This window comes from Danio rerio, chromosome 5 (genome assembly GCF_052040795.2).
Source record: "Danio rerio strain M-AB ecotype USA chromosome 5, GRCz13ab, whole genome shotgun sequence".
Taxonomy (NCBI): Eukaryota; Metazoa; Chordata; class Actinopteri; order Cypriniformes; family Danionidae; genus Danio; species Danio rerio.
In genome coordinates, this window is record NC_141025.1 from 62,481,825 (window position 1) to 62,503,781 (window position 21,957).

At 35.2% G+C, this 21,957-nt stretch overlaps 2 protein-coding genes across 5 annotated transcripts in view; one reads left to right on the forward strand and one right to left on the reverse strand.

Annotated features, from left to right (window-relative positions):
- The window catches only part of mks1 (MKS transition zone complex subunit 1), a 28,379-nt gene extending 26,724 nt beyond the window's left edge, over positions 1-1,655 (reverse strand). Inside the window, exon 1 of the mRNA NM_001077373.2 lies at positions 1,364-1,655. Within this exon, the coding sequence (NP_001070841.2) occupies positions 1,364-1,440 (77 nt within the window). The 5' untranslated portion in view covers positions 1,441-1,655. The remainder of the gene's footprint in view (positions 1-1,363) is intronic.
- Positions 1,656-1,708: 53 nt separating this feature from the next.
- mrm1 (mitochondrial rRNA methyltransferase 1 homolog (S. cerevisiae)) lies at positions 1,709-8,435 on the forward strand. Of its 4 annotated transcripts, none has more exons than XM_087252374.1 (6): positions 1,709-1,763; positions 3,016-3,190; positions 3,279-3,372; positions 5,163-5,283; positions 5,365-5,484; positions 7,912-8,373. In XM_087252374.1, the coding sequence occupies exons 2-6, from the start codon at positions 3,117-3,119 to the stop codon at positions 7,956-7,958; spliced, it is 456 nt and encodes a 151-aa protein (XP_087108500.1). In that variant the 5' UTR covers positions 1,709-1,763; positions 3,016-3,116; the 3' UTR covers positions 7,959-8,373. The 4 variants fall into 4 exon arrangements, 3 of the variants coding, with proteins under 3 accessions (XP_087108500.1, NP_001313395.2, XP_087108499.1); XM_087252373.1 differs by having other exon boundaries at positions 1,759-2,051; NM_001326466.2 differs by having other exon boundaries at positions 1,758-3,190; positions 7,912-8,435.
- Positions 8,436-21,957: the final 13,522 nt, after the last annotated feature.

A 21,957-nucleotide genomic window follows, 5' to 3' on the forward strand; every position in this document is an offset into this window, starting at 1 on the left:
GCACAATCGCTCACAGCAAAAAGGTCGCTGGTTTGAGTCTTGGCTGGGTCAGTTAGCATTTCTGTGTGGAGTTTGCATGTTCTCCCCATCCCAGTGTTGATGTAGTTTTCCTCCCGGTGCTCTTATTTCCCCCACAGTCTAAAGACATGTGGTATAGGTGAATTGGTTGGGCAAGCTAAATTGTCTGTAGTGTATATATGTGAATGAGTGTATATGGATGTCTCCCAGTAAGGGGTTGCAGCAAGAAGGACATCCGCTGCGTAAAACTTTTTTCTAGTTTAAATCTGTAGAAAACAAAAGACTTGAGGTACAGATAGAGCTGATTGTACTATTCAACTTAAAAAACTTGTTTTGGTCAAGCTTGTTTTTCTTTGAAAGCATCCCATCAGTGAAATAAGATACCACAATCTGTTAGAGATTGTGATTTTTTTGAGTATCATTTTTAGAAATTTTCTTATTATTATTCAATATTTTGAACACTGGGCTTTTTGATGTTGTTGTGGTTGTTTTCTGTTGTTTAATTGAGTTTTGTTTTTAGTTGAATTTGTTTTTTTATTGGTATGGCCTTTAACATCTGGCAAAGGGACTACCAATGAAAACATAAAGGTAAAGTTGGTTTTATATTCGCACATTCAGACTTTCTCCTAATATAATTTCATAAAAGTATTATTTGCAAACTCTAAATAGCGAAATCATATTAGCAGCCAATGACTATCAAAGTACAACATTGTTCACAGTCAAATAAACAGTGTAATGTTGTTTTCAAGTCACATTTGCAGGTTATTTTAGAACGAATCTTCTAAGTGCCGTAGTAAACGATGCAGGGAATGTGTCACAAGTTGTCACTGAATTAATGTGTGAATATAAAACCAACTTTACCTTAATAATGAAAACTAGTCTTTGGGTTAATATAAGTATATTTACGTTCTAGGTGAATGATTAATGTACACTGAGAAATAAACTAAACTAAACAAAATCACAGAGTAATGATGTATGCAATACAATGTTACTCTGATATAATATAGAAATAAGTAAAATTTAAAGGGATAGTTTTCAAAGGGATACAATTTCTAATGTATTTACTCAGCCTCAAGTATTTCTTTTTTTATAGAAGAGAAGCTATTTTGAAGAATTACTGTGTTCAGCAATATAAAGAAACTTAAAGAAAAGGTTTGAAAAAAGCAGGGCGAGTAAATGATGACAGAGTTTTCAGTTTTAGGGGAACTATCTATCCCTTTAATTTACTGTGGTATTTTCACAGCTCTTCCAAAACAACACCACAGTACCGTGTCCAAAATAGTTCATAATGCTTTAAAATATATACATCAGTTTGTTATACATGCACACAGGCGACGTGTCTTACCGTATTCGGAAGTTTTTAACTGCATCCCTGGAACGGTAAACCGATTCTCCGTTGTCAGAGCACCAGCCGTCAGCCATATCTGACACACAGCGTCAAAAGATAAAAGTCTTCACATATAGTGTAGAACTCCCACCGGTTACTATAAAAACACTCACATCAAGACTAAGGCAGCTTAAAATGTTTTGATATAATTCACTCGTGAATGCAATACTGCTGAAAACAGTTAACGCCACACATCAGAGCGTCTTGTTGCATAGTAACAATCTAAAACGGAAGCGGCCGGAAGCCATATGCACGCATGCTCAGTACTGGCAAACATATGCTGTTCTCAAATCAGCCTGTGCTGCTTTGAGATCGAACTTCTGATAAATGACCGGTGCTCACTACTGATCTGCAAGCGGTAACACATTTACTTTTCCTGTCACCCACTGGCAACAAACTGAAAGCTGTTCCACATGTTTGTTAAACACGGTCGATTATTTAGTTTCCTTATGTCGCATTTTACTTGGGAACTATAGACATTTTTGCTTTGTTTGAAATGTTTTGAGGTTTTTAGTGAAAAGGAATCTTACATTTAAAATAAACATATTGCGTTGAGCTGACCTCCTTAGTTTGCCAGACTATACCAGCTCGAATTTCTAAATGTGTATTGTAGCCTAACCAGATGACAAGAACCAAACGGACTGGGGTAAATATGGTGTATTTGCACATTTAGAGATTGTCCTTTCATCAGAAATGTCTCATTTGCTAATTTTAAACGAGGAAATTATATTAGCAGCCAGTATCAAAGTACGTTGTTCACAGTCAGTTTAATAAGGTTAGAGCTAATGTTGTTTTAAAGGTGTACTTGCATGCTAATTCAGACCAAATATTCAAAGTAACGTGGGTTAAAATATAGGCACCGTAAACAAATGTGTACATTCAAAACCAATTTTACATCAGTGCCAAACGAATCTAAAACCAACAAATCAACTTGTTTACGTTGTTTTTTTAAAGAAACATTTTTTCTTTTTTCTTTTTTTTTAAACATTCATCAGTTGCAAATATGCAAGTGTGGAAAACAAGTATTAGAGTGTACCAGGTGTCCAGCCAAACAAGCAAAAGATGTTTTGTAGGGCTGAATGAATTGTATTTCACACCAGTATTTTATGCACAGCAAATTTGCACAAGATCATTCTTCTATCGAAGAGACCTTGTTTTAAGGTCAGACGAGAAATTTTCCTCCAATAAACTCAAAAAAACATTTGCCACAAACAGAAATGAAATTCACAAATCAACAAAAAGTCAGAGAAAACCATCCCAGGCAGTTCATTTTTCAAAAACAGGGAAAAAGCTGTCATCAGAACTTCAGAAACTGAGGTTTGAGGATCTTAGCGAATCAGAATCTAGTAGCATCCGTAAAGACTCCCAACCAAATCAAGATAAAGAGTTTGAGATTGTGTTTGGTGTGGCCCCATGTTTATTGGCTCTCACTCGGGGAAGAAGGAGTGCAAGTTGTCTGTTTGTGAAAAGTGGCGAAGGGCCGGAGAGAGATGCCATTCTAAGGGTCTGTCAGGAGGCCATCAGACGTGGTGTACAGATAAAAAGAGTTAATAAACAAACGCTTGAGAAGATGTGTGATGGAAAGGTACACCAGGGACTGTGTCTGCAAGCAAGTTGTCTTGGGTTTATCAAAGAAGAAAGACCAATAACATCTCTTGAGGTGAAGAATCAGAGGCCCTTATGGCTGGTTTTGGATGGAGTGCAGGATCCGATGAATCTTGGTGCCATTTTGCGGTCTGCATACTATCTAGGAGTGGATCGGATTGTCAGCAGCATTAATAACAGGTAAACTTAGCATTTGTGTTTAATGCATTTTAGTCTTCTGAAATGTATTTTTTAATTAAATATTTTATTTTTTGTTTTGTTTTGATAGCTGTCCTCTGACGCCTACTGTAAGCAAAGCCAGCGCTGGGGTGATGGAGGTCATGGATGTGTTTGGCTGCAGCAATTTGAAACGCATGATAAAGGTCTGGAAGCTTACCGCTCTAGTTCACTTCTCTGTATGGCCTGAAGAGGGCAGTTAAATAATACTTTTGTTGTTTAGTTCAGCGTTTCCTATGGAGCGCAAGGACTGTTTTTACTTTTTAAGGGGGGGTAATACATTTTTAAAAGCATAAAATTTTTTAAATGCTTTGCAGTTTTTAGGGTTTCTGCAAGGTCTTAAAAGACTTAAAATGCCTTATCTCAAAATCAAAATTTTAGGCCTTAAAAAGTCTTAAATGTACTGAAATATTGTGTTGTAGGTCTTAAATCTTTTTTTTTTAACAGGTCTTAATTTTCCTTTGTTCTTAAAACCCATGCAATCACCAACAATCCATCTCAATAAAACTTTAAACTTTTAATTTAAAAAGGTAATTTTTTAAATTAGGCAAATAAAAATATTTTCTATCTGATCCATTTGACAATTCGTTAGCATTAAGCACTTTAGTGTAAAATTTCATTCATAATGATTTTAAAAATGTCTTTAAAAGTCTTAAACTTAACTTGTTGAAACCTTCAGAAACCCTGGTTTTGAGTAAAATTTAGTTGTTTAAAGACTGGTCATAAATAGGGAGGTAAACTGCGTTTTGTTTTCATTTTGACTGCCATATTGCTTTGCAAGGTCTTGTTGCAAAAAATTAATACAATTATATTCATTTGTACATTATTTGGGATAAATTTGTATTGTAAGAAAAAATATAATACAAATTAAGTAATACAATTTCATTGAAAATGATGAAGGAAGAAAAGTTTGGAAAGAAAATAAAAGTTCTGATTTGAGGCAGTCTGTATCTGTATCTGTATAGCAGGTCACACACCAGAAGCGCCGCGACACGGCGCGTACATGACAGTTTAAAGTATCACACACCAGACGCGCACATTCGAAGGATATTTAACATGAAACTAATCAGATGGCGCTCTGTGGCGCGGCTGAAAAATGAACTGCGTCCTGAGCCGTCGCCGGACGCCGCCGACTTGAGGCGCCAGTGTGTGTATCCTGATAGAAACCTATTTTTAGAATTCTAAAGTACATGGCGCTGCGGGGCGAGCGGCGCTTCTGGTGTGCGACCTGCTTATCTCTCTAGATCATTCATTTGCAATCCAATTTCTCCTATTTTCCCCAACCTGTTCACAGTTGACGTCATAAGTTAAACACAAAATTTTACAAGTAACTATTACAGTTGCTATTGCTAAGAATATTAGTCATAATGATTTTTTTCTACAAATACAAAAAAATGTATAGTTTTTAGCTAATTTTGTTTCTTTTGTTCGCAAAAATTTGATAGTTTGGAAAATTTCATCAAATTAAAGCAAAAACATGGTAAGACTGTTTAAAAGTAAGAAAAGCCAATACCTGGGTAAACTATTGTCAGTATAAAAAAAAAACAAAATCACACCCAGTGAAATATGTTCTGTAGCTTATATTAAAGCATAATTGCTTTATTTGAAAGTGGATATTTTAAAGGGAATTTTCATAACATACATTTAGTTTAGTTTACATTGGCATAGCAAAACATGTAGTTTTTAAAAAGGAAATAAAAGAGAATTTGAGATTTGACTTTCTAAACCCATATAAATCCCTGAGAATTTGTTTAAAAATTATAATAATAATAATAATTATATAAATATATATCTGTAGCCTGTAGGGGGCAGTTAAAGAAAACCATTGAGTTTTTGACTGAGACTTTTTAGTTATTTTAAAAAATCTTATGCTCATTCATTAGTTTTTTTTTTTTCATTATTTAATGGCTGTTACTAATGTTGTTTGACATTAAAGGTGAAGGTGGAGGAAGGTTGGCAGGTAGTCGGCACTGTTGGGTTGGAAGAAGGCAGTTCTCAATCCAATGTTTTGTCATGTTCGGATTTCAAGATGTCCAGACCAACACTGCTGTTAATGGGTACATTTACAAACCTATATAGAGTAGTAATTGCTTTCATCTACACTGTTTATGCTAATGTGTTTGTGTGTATGCTGTCAGGTGGAGAGGGTGACGGTCTCTCTTCAGAACTGCGTCAGCTGTGTGATGTTCTGATTACAATCCCTCCACGTAGACACATGCATCCTGGAGTAGAGTCACTCAACGTGTCGGTAGCCACAGGTATGCCTTTCTCAAGTATATAAATATTGTTTAAAAGTTTTTTTAAAAATTTATTTTTGACTTTTTTGCCTTTAATTAGATAGGATAGTATTGAGACAGGTAGCGAAGTTGTAGAGAGAGAGAGAGGGGGGCCGGGATTTGAACTCTGGTCTCCGTGATGTGATACTGCACCATATGTCAGTGCTAACCACTAGGCTATTGCGCCGACAGTATTGTTTTTAATTGCGTAATTTTATATATATATATATATATATATATATATATATATATATATATATATATATATATATATATATATATATATATATATATATATATATATAAATAGAAACAACAATTTAAAGAAAAATACATATGCATCTTGTAATGTATATACTTCAAGGCTCATCGTCCTATTCATTTAAAAGTCTTTCATGGAGCATACATGAGATAAAATAAATAAATAAACTCACCAATACATAGACTCATGTAAACTGTTTTAACCTTACTGCACTTTAATTGTATACTCAGTTCAATGATTAATGATCAATGACAACTAGTTCTTAATGATTAATTTAATACAAAAGAAGGTGTAGGTTACTGATTTTATCACAACAAAACACAAAATAATAAATAATAGTAAATAATAATAAATAATAAGAGCTGATTAACACCACATATGTTCACCAAAACATATTGGATTTATTGCATCCGTAAAATAGATATATGCTTGTACACCACAAATACTAATAGGACCATATCTGCTTCCATTGATGTCTGGCTATATATAATATGTATATACCAAAAATATTGGATTAATTAAAAGTTTAGTAAAAGACTATGCTGTTATAACCCTGTATATGTATTATAACTTTTTTGTGATGATGATGATTTTGTCTTTTATCACAATTTCTTGATTGTTAGTATAGATTGATATCTGAAAGACAATAAAATAATACATTATTTAAAACAACTTAAAAAAAAAACACCCATAAATGTTGTAAATTGATTTAATTCTATGCACATTGTTCTTAATACTGAAAAGTATTCATAAAGCTACAGTTTTTCCACATTTTTTTTTGTCACAGCCTTATTCCAAAATGGATTAAATTAATTTATTTCTTCAAAATTCTACACACAATACCTCATAATTTCAATGTGAAAAAAGATTTTTTGAAATTGTTTAAAACTAATTTTTTTTAAACTAAAAAAACCTGACAAATCACATGTATATCACTATTCACACCCTTTGCCATTAAGGTCTAAATTTAGCTCAACTACATTCTGTTTCCACTGATCATTCTTGAGACACTTCAGCAGCTTAATTGGAGTTCTCCTGTGGCAAATTTGGTTGATTGGACATGATTAAATAAGGCAAACACCTGTCTATATAAGTTCCCAGGGTTGATAGTGCATGTCAAAGCACAAACCAAGCAAGACGACAAAGGAATTGTCTGTAGACCTCCGAGACCTCGATTGTCTCGAGACACTAGGCTGGGGATAGTTACAGAAAAATTTCTGCTGCTCTGAAAGTTCCAATGAGCACAGTGGCCTCCATCTACTGTAATTGGATAATGTTTGGAACCACCTGGACTCTTTCTAAACCTGGCCGGCCATCTAAGTTGAGTGATAAGGGGAGAAGGGCCTCAGTCAGGGAGGTCTGCCTGAGCTCCAGCATTCTTCTGTGGAGAGAGAAGAACCTTACAGACTGACAACCATCTATGCAGCAAGCCAAAATATTAATGGAGTGGCCTCACAACAACTCAGTGAATGTTCTTGAGTGGAGAGATCTGAAAATGGCTGTACACTGTCATTTCCCATCCCACCCGATAGAGCTTGATAGGTACTGCAAAGAGGAATGGGAGAAAATTTCCCAAAGCAGGTGTGCCAAGCTTGTGGCATCATATTCAAAAAGACTTGAGGTTGTAATTGCTGCCAAAGGTGCATCAACAAAGTATAGAGCAAAGGTTGTGAATACTTATGTACGTGTGATTTTTCAGCTTTTATTTTTAATAAATTTGCAACAATTTCAAAACATCTTTTTTTTTTACCTTGTCTTTATGAGGTATTGTGTGTTGAGTTTTGAGGAAATAAATTCATTTAATCCATTGGAATAAGGCCGTAACAAAAAAAAATGTTGAAAAATTGAAGCGCTATGAATACTTTCCGTTGCACTGTAAATGTATGTAAATATTATTTAAAGGAAAGGTTCACACAAAAATGTCAATTCTGCTATCATTTACTAACCCTTATTCTATTGTGAATGTTGGAAACCTTTAATCATTTTCTTAAATAGTTTTGATTAACATAACAAAATACTAAACAATTTTTAGCAATTAATTAGGTTTGTGAGTTTTAGGAGTTTTGGGTGAAATAAACAATGTAAACCTTTTTAATACTGAGTATATTTACCTTTTTTATTGTGTTGCTGGTTTTCTGTTTTCTCAGGCATCCTGCTGCACTCTCTTCTGTCCACCCGCAAAGGAAACTGTTGATGATGATGATGATGATGGCAACAGCGACAAGGCTACAGCATTATTTACTCTGACGTCTCTCATTAGCCTCCAACAGTGATTAATGACTGGATTACTTCATCAATTAACAGTCGGAGAGTCTGGAGAGGCCCATTGATCAGATAAAGAGAGCCTGTAGATGCATTTTGGTCCAGTTACTGACTATGACCACCGTGTTTAAGGCAAGACCTGCACTGCACCATGTCTCTATCATCTTAGCAACGATCAAGACATGCTTTTAAAAGCAGAGACATAATGATTCATTAATCATCTACTTTACGAAGTGTTACTGTAGACTTTTGCCAGATTTAAATTGATAAAGTCATGTTAAATGAACTATGGATGTTTTTGATATTATATTAAAAATAAAATGATGAAAAGCCATGAAAGCTGAAAAGATAATTCTGAGTATTACATCGACATTATAATGTTGTACTTTAATATAATTGAATGCAATTCATTGTTGTTTTTTCATTTTTTAACATTTGTTTAGTTTATTTCTATGTTTGGTTGTATTGTTTTGGCTGGGAAATACCATGTAAGGGAACTGGAGAGGAGAATCCAATCGATGGTTGAACCTAGGGTCTAGGAGGAACAATACGGTTTGCATCCGGGCCGTGGCACACTGGACCAGCTCTATACCCTCACCAGGGTGCTCAAGGGTTCATGGGAGTATGTCCAACCAGTCCTCATGTGTTTTGTGGACTTGGAGAAGGCATTCGATTGTGTCCGTCGTGGCATCCTGATTGAGGGTGCTTGGGGGAGTATTGGGGTAAGAGGCGCTATGTCATGGGCTATCTCGTCCCTGTATGAACAGAGTAGGAGTATAGTTCGCATTGCCGGCAATAAGTCAGACTTGTTTCCAGTGCATGTTGGGCTCTGACAGGGCTACCCTTTGTCCCCAATTCTGTTCATAGTTTTATGGACAGAATTTCAAAGCACAGCCTTGGGCTAGAGGGGGTCTGGTTCGGGGACCACAGGGTTTCATCTCTTGGCTTCATCGAACGTGGACCTTCAGCATGCACTGGGGCGGTTTGGTGCCGAGGGTGAAGCAGCTGGGAAGAGAATCAGCACCTTCAAGTCCGAGGCCATTGTACTCCTTCAGAAAAAGGTGGTTTGCCATCTCCAGGTTGGAGGAAAGTCCTTACCCCAGGTTGTGGAGTTCAAGTATCTTGGGGTTTTGTTCAAGAGTGAGGGAAGGATGGAGCATGAGATTGACAGGCGGATCGGTGCAACGGCAGCAGTAATGCGGTCAATTTACAGGTCCGTTGTTGTGAAGGAGGAGCTGAGCCAAAAGGCAAAGCTCCTGATTTACCAGTCAATCTACGTTCCTACTCTCACCTATGGTCATGAGCTTTGGGTGATAACTGAAAGGACAAGATCTCGTATACAAGTGGCCAAAATTTGTTTCATTCGCAGGGGGGCAGGGCGCACCCTTATAGACAGGGTGAGGAGCTCTGTCACCCGGGAGGAGCTCGGAGTAGAGCCGCTGCTCCTCCACATCGAAAGAAGTCAGCTGAGGTGGCTCGTGCATCTGTTTCGGATGCCTCCAGGACGCCTACCTAGGGAGGTGTTCCAGGCATGTCCCACTGAGAGGAGGCCTCGGGGAAGACCCAGGACACGTTGGAGGGACTATCTATCTCGGCTGGCCTGGTTTCTGGCGAGAGGGAAGTCTGGTGTTTTCTCCTAAGAGTGCTTTCACACCTAGACTTTTGTTTCTGAGCCTGTCTCGTTTGTCCAGTTAGTGCAGATCGTTTGGCATATGTGAATCCACCAATCGTGCTCTGATCCGCGCCAAAACAATCGCTCCGAGATCGCTTGAATGAGGTGGTCTCGGCTTGAAACAAACTCTGGAGCGGATCGATTGTAGTGAGAAAGGAAACGATCCGAGCCCGGTTATATCAAAGTGTTTTATGGATATGTAATAGGCATACGGCTATATGAAGAGAGAGTTATGATTAGGGCGGGAGGTCATTCCAGACATCTCAAGTCTCTCTGACATTTGGGGAGTTATCCACAAATGCACAGAGACTCCCGGATGCCCGCAAACGAGTGATAATCTGCTGGTAATCACACGTCTCCCTCCCGTTCCTTAAATACGTTGCACACCCTTCTCATCCCTCACCACCGCACCCCTCCTCGCTCCTCAGACACGTTACACGCACCCTGTCAAACACCACCAAACAAAAGTAATAGAACTTTAAATTCATGGAAAATACATTTATAATGTTACAAAAACTTATTTTCATAGTCAATGCTGGTCTTTTCAACTTTTTGCGCTGTATTCTTTAAAATAGTGTTTCTCAACCACGTTCCTGGAAGACCACCGCTGTTCTGCACATTTCCGTGTCATCTTAACCAAACACGCCTGATTTAGATCATCAACTCATTAGCAGAAACTAAAAGACCAATAATCGATGTGACAGACAAAGGAAACATCCAAAACAGGCAGTGTTGTTGGTTCTCCTGGAATGTGCTTGAGAAACACTGCTTTAAAGAAACTAAAAATCCCTGTTCCCAATGATCACCGATTTTCATTATTGATAATAATAAGAAATGTCTCTTTAGCACAAAATTAGCATATTTCAAAGATTTTTTAACTAGAAAACACTAGAACTAGAAAAAAAGACTAGATTTTTTTTTTGAGACTAACTGCTGTTGAAAATTCAGCTTAACCATGACAGGAATGAGTAACATTTTCAAATATTAAAACTAGTGGTTGATGAAGTTCACAAATCAGGTATGCAAGTAAAAGTACAGACATCCTAATGAATTGTTAGTTTACTAAAATATTAAAAACTTTTACATTTTTCTTGGTTAAACAAATGATATTACAAGTTAAAAGTAAAAAGTACTGACCATAAAATATGTTAGCAGTTTGACAGAAATAGTGGCTTTTCTGTGCTCAGCATAAGTACTCCCCTCACAAATCTCTCTTGTAAATTCATATTGTTTTAATAGTATTGTTCATATTGTTTTAATAGTTTAATAATTTTCAATTACTAAATATTTTTGGTAACTAAAATATTATTTTAATAAATATATGTTTAATAAATCTGTTTTTTTAATGCACAACTTAATTGTTTTATGTTCAATCCACTTAAACTTGTAAAAACAATTGAATTAACTTAATCAATTTGTTTTTGGATAACATTGAGTTGTCTTGATCCCAGCAATTTTTACAATGTAGTATAAAAAATAAAATTCTGCATTTATTTGATAAATGCAATTTAAACAAAAGAGAAGTACTATTTAAATTTTTACCAGCAATTGTTTTATTTGATTGCATTTTAAATGATTTATTCCTGTTGTTCCGTGTAATACTGTACATGTATATCAAGACAGCAATAGATCAGTTAATTCAGCAGGTGGCACTGCATGCATATGTTAGTAGATGGCAGCACTGACCTTTTTTTTTTTCTTCCTGAGACAAGAAGAGTGACTGCTGGTTCCAGACCGGTAACTTCTAGCAGCATTTACAGAACGTAAAGTTCAACAAATACATAACTCACACTTCCCTTCTCCCTTCATGCTTCACAGCAAGGTGCTGACTGCAGGTTATGGACCAAGATGATTTACAATTAAACTAAAATGGGCATGATTGGCATGCCTGTGGGGAGCGGGACAGGACGATTAAGCTGCTAATACTATATAGGCAGTTAGACCTCGGTTTCATTTTACCCATAGCTGCAGGGGAGAGGAAAGATATTAGATGAGATTGAATGTAATGAAGCTCTCTATTGTTTTTACAGGGAAGAATGATCTGAAGGTCTTTGACAGAAACAGCTCTGATGTTTCTCACCAAGCAGCCAATTACTTCATCCTTCCTGTAGTTAAATGGACAGATTTAAGGATTTGTTATACTGGTATTCATAAAAGGTCATTTACAGTAGATCTCTAAATTATAACCATTTTTGACATATGTGATGTGACTTAAGCATGTTTTCTTTTGCATTAAGACAGAAAAGTTCATAAGAGTGAGAACAGATTGACATAGAAAATCATATTTACAGCTATATTTATTTTTAAATTTGTTTTTGTGCTATTAGACATGATTAGAGAAGAACTCGGGTCATTTCGAAAGCAACTTTTGTGAATTCACTATATGGGTTATTGCTACTAATCAACTAAATTTAAAACCAAAAGTTACTTGATCTAAAATAGAGGTACCCAAACTTGGATGTAAATATAGTTGCCATGGTTAAGATCCTAATTTATTTAATAATATTTAAAAAATGACTACAAAACATTGCTGTATATTAACTAACACAGTATTTTGTATTTTACATAGAACTTACTACAGTGAAAACAAAACAATCGTATTTATAACAGAATTACATAAGATTTTGCCTTGATTTGCTTGCCGATGCTTTCTGCAAAGTTCTCTATTCGTCAAGTGACAGTACTTTAATTTTAGTTTGCTTTTTTTCGTAGCTCAGGAATAAAACAGAAGAGGTTACATTAAAAAGGTCTCTGCGTTAAAGCCATTCACCCCAACAATCTCCATCATTCTAACTCTCCTCTCAGTTGGGATGATGGGCCAAATCAAAGCTTACAATGGGCCAACTTTGACCCGCGGGCCCTACTTTTGGCATCACTAATCTAAAATAATCAAATTAAATAAGTTTGTTTTTAAAACATTTTCAGTCAGGGGCGGACTGGGGCTAAAAATCAGCCCTGGCACTGTAGCCACACCAGCCCACATTACCACACCGACACAGCCCCATCCACGGAAACGCACATTCACTACTTATATTGGTGTACAGATGGTGAAATAATATAAGCAGTACCATAGATATTTAAACATTTAATGTATGTGACTGGAACAAAAACAACACATTTATAACAAATTTATATATGTTCATTTCATTCATTCATTTTCTTTTCGGCTTAGTCCCTTTATTAATCTGGGATCACCACAGCAGGATGAACTGCAAACTTATCCAGCATATGTGTTATGCAGCGGATACCTAATTCACCTATAGCGCGTGTTTGGACTAGTGAGGGAAACCGGGAGGAAACCCACGCAAACATGCAAACTCCACACAGAAACACCAACTAACCCAACCGAGGCTTGAACCATCGACCGTCTTGCTGTAAGGCGACAGTGCTACCCACTGCGCTGCCCCCTTTCGAGACCATTTCAGTTGATTTTATGCATTTGGCAACAATTAGCTTGTGTTGCACTTATTGTTCGTTTGACATTCTTGCCAGATTTTGATTACGTCCACGTAACCTCTGATTGGGTCAGCCCCTCTCGAAACGAGCTGGCCATTGCTGATTGGCCATTGCTTAACATTTATTATTATTATTATCATCATCATAATATTCACATCTTGCAAGAGATAAAAGCTGCCTGCATGTAAAAACAATACATATAAAAATAAAAAATAGCATAACAGCCCAAATTTAAAAAATGGTCCAGCCCTTCTGGCATTTGCCAGAATATCCAGATGGCCAGTCCGCCCCTATTTTCAGTTAAGTCCCAGTACATCATGTATCACTTTAATTTAGCTTAAATTGTACTAAATATATTTAAACCGAATGCATTTAAAAATATAAAAACAAACAGCTTATTTAAAAGAAATTGCATAAAAAATCAAGGGTAACACTTTACAGAAAGGTTGTATTAGTTAATATGCGTTTAATTACATGAACAAACAATGAACAATAAATTTATTATAACATTTGTTAATGTTAATGCATTAATGTAACAGGCATGAATTTGGATGTTATCAATGCATTAGTAAATGTTAAATTATGATTAATAAATGCTTTAGAAGCTTTGTTCATAAATAGTTCATGTTAGCGAATACATTAACTTATGAAACTTTGTAAAGTTTGAGCACAATAAAAAAATATCAATTTAAATGTTCCAAACCATATTAAAGGGACAGTCTGTCATCATTCATTCACCCATTGACTTCCATATTGTGCTCCAGTTAAAGCTAGCAGGACACATGAATTACACCTCTAATCAAACCTTATTTATTAAAATAAATTAAACTAAAAAGCTTTTGTTATTATGTTTTTTTCCCCATACTTTTTACCTTGCACTATATGGTTAGTTCACCCAGAAATTAAAACACTTTAATTATTTATAATTACTCACCTTCATGTTACTTACCCTTTTCTTGTATGTACTGTAGCATGTATTGTGCTTAGTGTGTTCTTGCATTAGTTAACTTTCTTCACATCACTTCCATCATGCAGACAGGAAAAAATGTTTTTTTATTCTCCAATTGTTTTTTTTTTTGGGTTGTCTGATCTATTAATTTGAAGAAATTGACATTTAATTAGACTTATCTGTGTGATAGAATGTCTGGAATTTTGCAATTATAGGTAAATAGTGGTGTTCTCCCATGCTAAAATCAGGGGTCTGATTTATAAAATTTGTGTAGAAAACTTTCTTAAAGTGAACGTACATCAAAATGAATTTCCATTTATAAATATAATTATTATTATGAATATGGCTCATATGATGATTTAAAGTGGTTCAGTTAAATCAATATTTAAGTTAAATATGTTTGCTTAAATTTTGCTTACAACTGAGAACATTCTCTTTTGTGTAGTAAGTTACATATGCAGATTTCTACCCGTTTCGTTCGTGCGCCACATTAAGAAATGAGACCTTGTAACATTACTCTAGGTACAGTAGCTGTTGTTTTCAACCAACCAAGCAAATACCATACAGTGCACTACCTGACAAAAGTTTTGTTATGGATCAGTTGCAAAAGCAACAAATATTAATTTGACTTCTACAGTAGTTGATCATTTGGAAAAGTTTCGCCAGGACTCGAATCAGCGACCTTCTTGCTGTGAGGCTATTGTGCTACCCTCTGCGCCACCGTGCAGCCTCATTAGAAATCATTATGAATATAAGTCTTTATTTGAAAGTTTTAAATACATTTATTGTGTTTTTCTTTCTGCAATAAAGAAATATAAACAGGTCCTTGGTAATAATTTTAATAAGTCATACAGTAGTATACAGTATGTCTGTTTATTTTGCAATGAACAAATATAAATGGGTGTTTCAATGCAACTAATAAACCTAAGTCAACTAAAATATTTTCTTGCTGTAGCATGTATTATAAAAGTTTTAAATACTGTAATATAAATGGTATAATACTGTACTACAGAATGGTAAAGACCTAAAATGTGTTTATATAATGTTTTATGTGTAAAAAAGTTTTCTAGTGCATTAACATTATTTAGTCATAAATTTTGCCAGTATAAACACATTTTAGACGTGTTAAGTAATGAAGTTATTAAGACAATATTAGCTATTATTTTAAATAAAATCCTGGCCGCGACATGAATCTTTTTATAAAAGCAGTTACAGGCTACCTTGTGATATAATTATGTGTAGGTAGTTTTTTTTGTCTGTCGTACCTTTAGTTTGTAAACCATATTTTGGCATATATCCATCTTTGACCTGCTGCAAAGTGCACGTACACGAGAATACACGTGTTTAAATGCGCATGAGCGGTTGAGACTGCATTGTTATAAATGTGCATGCGCAGCTGAGATATCATGGGTCTGAGACTGGATCGTGTCTGCAGCCAGACTCTGTTGGAGAATTTCACTGAAATCAGTCTAGTTTATGAAGGAAAGTCATGGTTTGGGATTACATTCAGTATGGGGGAGTGCAGGAGATCTGCAGAATGGATTATAACATCAACAGCCTGATGTATCACAACATTTGTGCTGTAAAAAAAAACAAAAAAAAAAAACATTTGTACATTACAAAACACAGAAGAGGGCAAATTCTTCAGTAGAAGAGCCTTCTTTGCATCAGCCTTCTCATCAAAGTTCCTGAAACAAAAGAATGTCAGTGTATTACAGGATTTACCAGCCCAGTCACTGTCTGAGTTAAGATGGAGTGGGCATTGACAGTGAATCCGAAGAATCTTGATGAACTCTGGAAGTCCTGCAAAAATACTTTCTTTGCCATTCCAGATGACTTTATTAATAGTCCAGATGAATTTGTTAAGTTATTTGAGTCATTGCAGAGATGTATGGATGCAGTCCTCCATGCTCATGGGAGTCAAACACAATATTGTTCCCCCACTGCACAATGACTTTATATTCTGTACTCTACATTTTTTTTCTGGTCATTGACAAGACTTTTGTCTCACCAAAGTCAGACCTTATTGTAATTAACTCATTAAAAATCAAGGCATGATCATATTTTATTTTGGTCAAGTGAACCTATTCTAGAGGCTTTTGCCTTTCAAATAAGCCACTTTTGATACAAAATGATCACCTAGAAGTCAGAATTGTATTTGCTGTTCCTAAAACTTAGATAGGTGACAATACTTTTGTCAGGTAGTGTATATCTTATAGTTTTGCAAAGTTAACAGTACACCTCTCCTCTTAGAAAAGAAACAGAACTTCAAGCATGAATATTTGTTGCACAAATGTTGTGGAATTTCTTACATACAGTATGCTGTTAAAAATATGTAAAATTCACACAAAAAAGCTTGTTGGGTGGTCATCATAATCAAACTGTTTGATGTGCCAAAACCATAAAAAAAAGTATTTATACACATTATTTTAATAATACAAATTTCTAACATAATCATAGGGGGAAATTAATCTGTTAAGGCTTTAAATTAGAAACTGCCTATTAAGGCAAAGTAAATTGTCATTTATAGGCAAATAACAAGCTGGAGAGCACATTTAACTATCCTGTCGGAATTTGGACACTTGAATAATAAAAAACATTAAACATAAAAAATATAATAATATTAACGATGATGATTTTTCTAGCCTCTCTTCTAAAAGGTACATTTGAAAATTCATTGATAACAACAATAGTCTAATTAGCATTAAAATGACATTTTACAAGCTTCAAAATTAACCTTTGGTGCTTCAAATTTTCTAATAGTCATTTTTTTCTTTCAAGAATAAAGTCCAAGATTTAGAATAAAAGTTACTTGTAAAATCTTTATTTAATAACGGTCACTCAGTAGTCAAATACGACTTCATTTACACCATTTTCTTTTCTTTCTTGTCTTAAAACCTTCTTCAATGAGTTGTTTTCACAATTTATGATGGCATAGCAGTCAAAATAGAACAAATGAGCTCATGTTTGGGGCAAATTCTGGATCTTTGTCAGTAAGTGTCTTTCAAACCACACGAACATCAACATTTATATAAATATGTGAAACCTATGTCAACATTAATGACAGTGAAAAACTAGGGAAGACATACAAATTGAAGTGCCTGTTAGGGAGTTCTGGGAAAGTGAATTTACAGTTATTTAAATATATAAAGGACACTTACTGTTAACCAGGTTACATATTTTTACTTTGACATTTTTCAGTTTTGTACCTTTGTAGACAAATAAAAAACGTTTTTAGTGGTTTGTTTAAATCTCTAATGATAATAATCTCTAATCCTTGCCTTAGCAGGGACCTTTAAGAGTCTCCACTTCGTACTGGTACATGCTCACTGAGCAAATTATTCAGATTCTTCCTCTGTGTACAAAATCGAAGGTAAAAGTCAACATTCACACGGTTCCACTTTCCTCTCGCGTGACATTTGTCTTTGTTTTATCAGCTCTCAGGATGAGCTGCGGGCTTGTCTGCTTTTCTCGCCTGCTTGTGTAGGCCGGTTAGATTGACTGGCATTTCCCCCTCCCCAGAGTGCAGTTCTATTAATCTGTTTAATATGCCACAGAAAGAAGCAAAGTAATAGAACAGTTGAGCGGAAAAAGCTGCCTGCCAGCTCTGATAGCTGGAGGTCAAGCCTGAGGTAATTTCTTAGCGCTTCTAGTACGGGATACACACCAAGTACCAAAAGAGTTCTATTCTATCTATCAGTTCTATCAAGAGTTCATCCCTCCATCCATCCTTGCATTGTACCGCTTGTAATAAATGCAAACTATGACCTGGCTTATAAAAAGAAAAAGGCAAACTATCCCTTTTTAACAGTTTGTTGGTGCACAAAAGTGTTCTTGGAGCATCGTATGAGTATTTTGGACTACTAAAAATATATTATATTATATACTTATTATATTAACAGTACATGACAGCCTGCTGTGACTAAACTAAACTTGAACAACTGCAGCGGGCAAACCGAGAGCTTAAATGAGAAGGAAAAAAACAAAAATTTATTTCATAACAGAAAATCGTGATGAAATTTGAATAAGTGAATCATGCTTCAGTTGGGTTGCAAAACTTAACTGTAAGATGTTTTTCAGATCAGACTGAAATTATGATTGCTGACTACATAATTTGAGTACTATATGTTGAATCCTGACATGGGAGGACTGTCACAAAAGATCTGGTTTGCATTAAAGAAAGGTATTCTGTTTATCCATCCTCAGAAGCAGTCTTGCACACATATTTGACTTAAGACTGCTGTCTAGTGGGATGTTGTATTTGTATTTGAGAATGGGTAAATGATAGTGGTAGATGACAGATGTCTTGTGTCCACTAAATACATGTTTCAAAAAATGTATGGTTGAGTTTTTATTATACAATTGTTATTCCTATGACTTTAAATCTTGCACCTAACAAATATCTTTTTTTAGAAGGAAAAAAATACTATCAGTTATCAGTTTTTTCTATCATCAATTTTTTTCTACCATCCTCCATCCAAACAGAGGGTGTTTACATGACATTGTTTTCAACCAAAAAAATGTCAACTTTGGATATATTTTGGCAATTAATTTCAAGGACAATCGTGTTTTGTTGGATCGGTGTGAGATGGGTGATTTTGACAATATATTGCTATATTTACATAAAACATTTAAAAATATTTTTCATTTTTGTTCCTCAGTACTACAATCTTTTTAATTCAGAAATTTACCAGTGATTTCTGAGTGAAATTGAGTTTCTTCTGTGCTTCTACACCCTTTTTTTCCCCACTTTTCAGTATATCAATCTGTCAGAACTCAACTGTGTTTCACCTATTTATTTCTTCTGTTTTTTGTTGTTGTTCTGGGTACTAAATGAGGCGGCTCTATTGTGCTCACTTATGAATTCCTGAATTCCTCAAAAATTATGTTTAAGTTCATTACAGATTGTGAGTTCTTAGCTAATTTGTTCATTAAACGTGCTGGGTAAACTGACTGAGCCGGTAAGCTATTATTTGGCTAATGTGGAAGTTAATGAATGAACAGCTACAGCTTTCCTCTCCTTTTAAGAATATTTCTTGAGGCTGTAATAAAATATGAGAAATCTCAATGTATAGTTAATTTATTATTTGTCCAATATAGTACAGGTATGTGGCAAAAATTTTGAATATCGAGGGAAAGTTTATTTGTTTTAATAGTTTGTTTTAAAAAGTGAAACTTGTGTGTTATAGTAATTTACACATGCAGTAAAATATTTCAAGCCTTCATTTGTTTCTATTTTAATGATCATGGATTAAAGATAAGAATCCAGTATTTTACAAAATCAGAATATCATAACTGCATTCAACATTTTAGGCTCTCTGTGTCTCAATCTAGTGCGCTAATTAATGCAAAGCCTTGAAATTGTCTCGTTCTGGCTTAGTAGGCTTCAGAATCATGGGGAAGATTTCTGACTTGACGGTTGTGCAGAAAACCATCATTGGAACCCTCCGTAAGGAGGAAAAGTCTCAAAAGACAATTGCAAAAGAAGCTAGATACTCACAGAGTGCAATATATTTGTGTAATTATAGAGTGTTGAGAGGAAGGGAAAAATGTGCACAAGTATGACTGTAGCCTTGGGAGGATTGCCAAGCAAGGGCAACAGAGGATGGTGTCAGAGCATCAAGAACCATCACACACAGACGCCTGCATGACATGACAAGTAGAATTCCATGTGTCAAGCCACTCCTGAACCAAAAATGATGTTAGAAGCGTCTGTGCTAGAGAAAAAGAACTAGTCTGTTGCTCAGAGGTCCCAAGTCCTCTTTTCAGATGAAAGCTAATTTTGTATTTCATTTGGAAATCAAGATCCCAGAGTCTGGAGGAAGAGCTGAGAGACACAAAAGTCAAGCTGCTTGAATGGAAGTGAAGTTTCCACAGTCAGTGATGGTTTGGGGAGCCATGTCATATGCTGGTGTGGGTCCATTGTCTTTTATCAAGTCCACAGTCAATACAGCTCTAGACCAGGACGTTTAATAGCACTTCATGCTTCCTGCTGCCGACAAGATTTTTGGAGATGATGGTTTTATTTTTCTAGCAGAGACCTGCACACAGTGCCAAAGCTACCAGTATCTGGTTTAAGGACCATGGACCATGGCTTGAAATATTTCACTTTGTATATTGTAATATAACATACATGTTTAACTTTTTGAAACAAATTATTGAAGTAAATGTGGACTTTCCCTCGATATTCGAATTTTTGGCCAATACTGGTACTGTGTCTTTTAATTTAGTATGTTAGGATGCTTTACAGTATTACATTTGAGCATACAGTATACATTAGATTAGTCAGTACTAAAGCCGAATCTGGAGCTTATCTAACAACAACAAAAAACTTATGATAATAGTCAATTAATTACAAAAATGTGTAATTTATTTGTAAGGAAAAAATATTAAATATGTAATTTTGTAATTTGCAATGTTTTGCTTAAATTTAATATATTATCTTTCTATCTCTAAAAATGTTTGGTGACTAAAATATTATTTGAATAAATATATCTGTTTGCTAAATCTGTTTTGTTCAAATGCACCAAAATACATTATAATCACTAAGAAATGGATAAAAATATACATTTTCAAAACAGGGTGTCTTCATTTATGCTAAGCATTGTAGTTATAACTGGGTATATTTGATCAAATATCCATTAATTTAATATTTTTTATTCTTACTAACTAATATTATTGTTTTAGTACTGTATTTTTTAGAAGTGAATTTTGAGAGGTTGTATTAAATAATCAAATGGTTTATAAATGGTGCATATTCTGGCATATTCTGTAATTTAGAGAACCCATTTGAATCCATACAAGCCAGTGGCATTCATCCGTTGTCTTTTTCCTCTTTTTCATATTCATTTTCTCTCTAATGTGCCTAGAGGGAAACTGTGCTCTATACTTATGCAATGTGCCAAATTACTAAAGACATAGAACTAAATACTGGCTGATGTGAATAGGCATTGTCCTCTATAAGTGTTTAAATATAATTAGGTGTAACTAAATCTGATCATTTTTAAATATCTATTTATATTGTATTAGTATTGCTTGTAATTCATCAATTGAAATCCAAGAAAGACATCAGATATGCTCTGTCCTTCTGTTTGGCTGCTGGTCAAAGTGTCAGACACAAAGATGATGAAGAACGCTGGACTGTAAACATGTGTGTGAACGCCTGCATGTGTGTGCATGACAATAATGCAGCATGACACATCTGAAATGAGACTGTGGTTGCTATGGCACAGAGCCAGGAGGAGACAGACTGTGGCGTAAATGATTTGCATTTACATCCTGTACTTGCTCATGGCCAGTTTCTATATGATATTCCCAGAACGGGATCCTTACAAATCCATATTTATTCATGCGAACATGCTGAACACAATGTGAATTGTGTCAAAGCAGCTTAACATAGAAGTTTTAGTTAGTTGAAACAGTGTCAGTCCAGTTTTCAGAGTTGAAGTTCAGTTCAGTGTGGTTTAAATTTCACTCCTGAAAGTCCAAACACTGAAGAGCAAATCCATTGATGCGCAGCTCCACAAGTCCCAAACCAAGCAAGTCAGTTAATGATGTGCAATACCACGGGTATCCTATCAGATCTGATACCAAGTAAAATGAAGGCGAGGATCGGTGGTACTGATCCTATACCAATACTTCACCCAAAAATTACTGTTTGGGAAATAAAAGAAACAAGTAGTGTACTTAAAAGTGTCGCTTAATTCTGAATACGAGAAATATTACGGGTTATTCTTGTTTATTGATAAAGAATTATCATACAAAAAAGCGCCAACAAAATACAGCCACATCGCCACATTTTCTCCTTCTTTACCAGGATAGTGCCTGCCTGCTGCACCTAAGGACTCAGCGCTG

What these genes read in the sequence shown, in the direction of transcription:
- mrm1 (NM_001326466.2), top strand. Translation starts at nt 2,409, where the DNA reads ATGCAAGTGTGGAAAACAAGTATTAGAGTGTACCAGGTGTCCAGCCAA. An exon ending in GTCAGCAGCATTAATAACAG is followed by an intron (nt 3,191 to 3,278) that starts GTAAACTTAGCA and finishes TTGTTTTGATAG; the next exon opens with CTGTCCTCTGACGCCTACTG. An exon ending in CAACGTGTCGGTAGCCACAG is followed by an intron (nt 5,485 to 7,911) that starts GTATGCCTTTCT and finishes CTGTTTTCTCAG; the next exon opens with GCATCCTGCTGCACTCTCTT.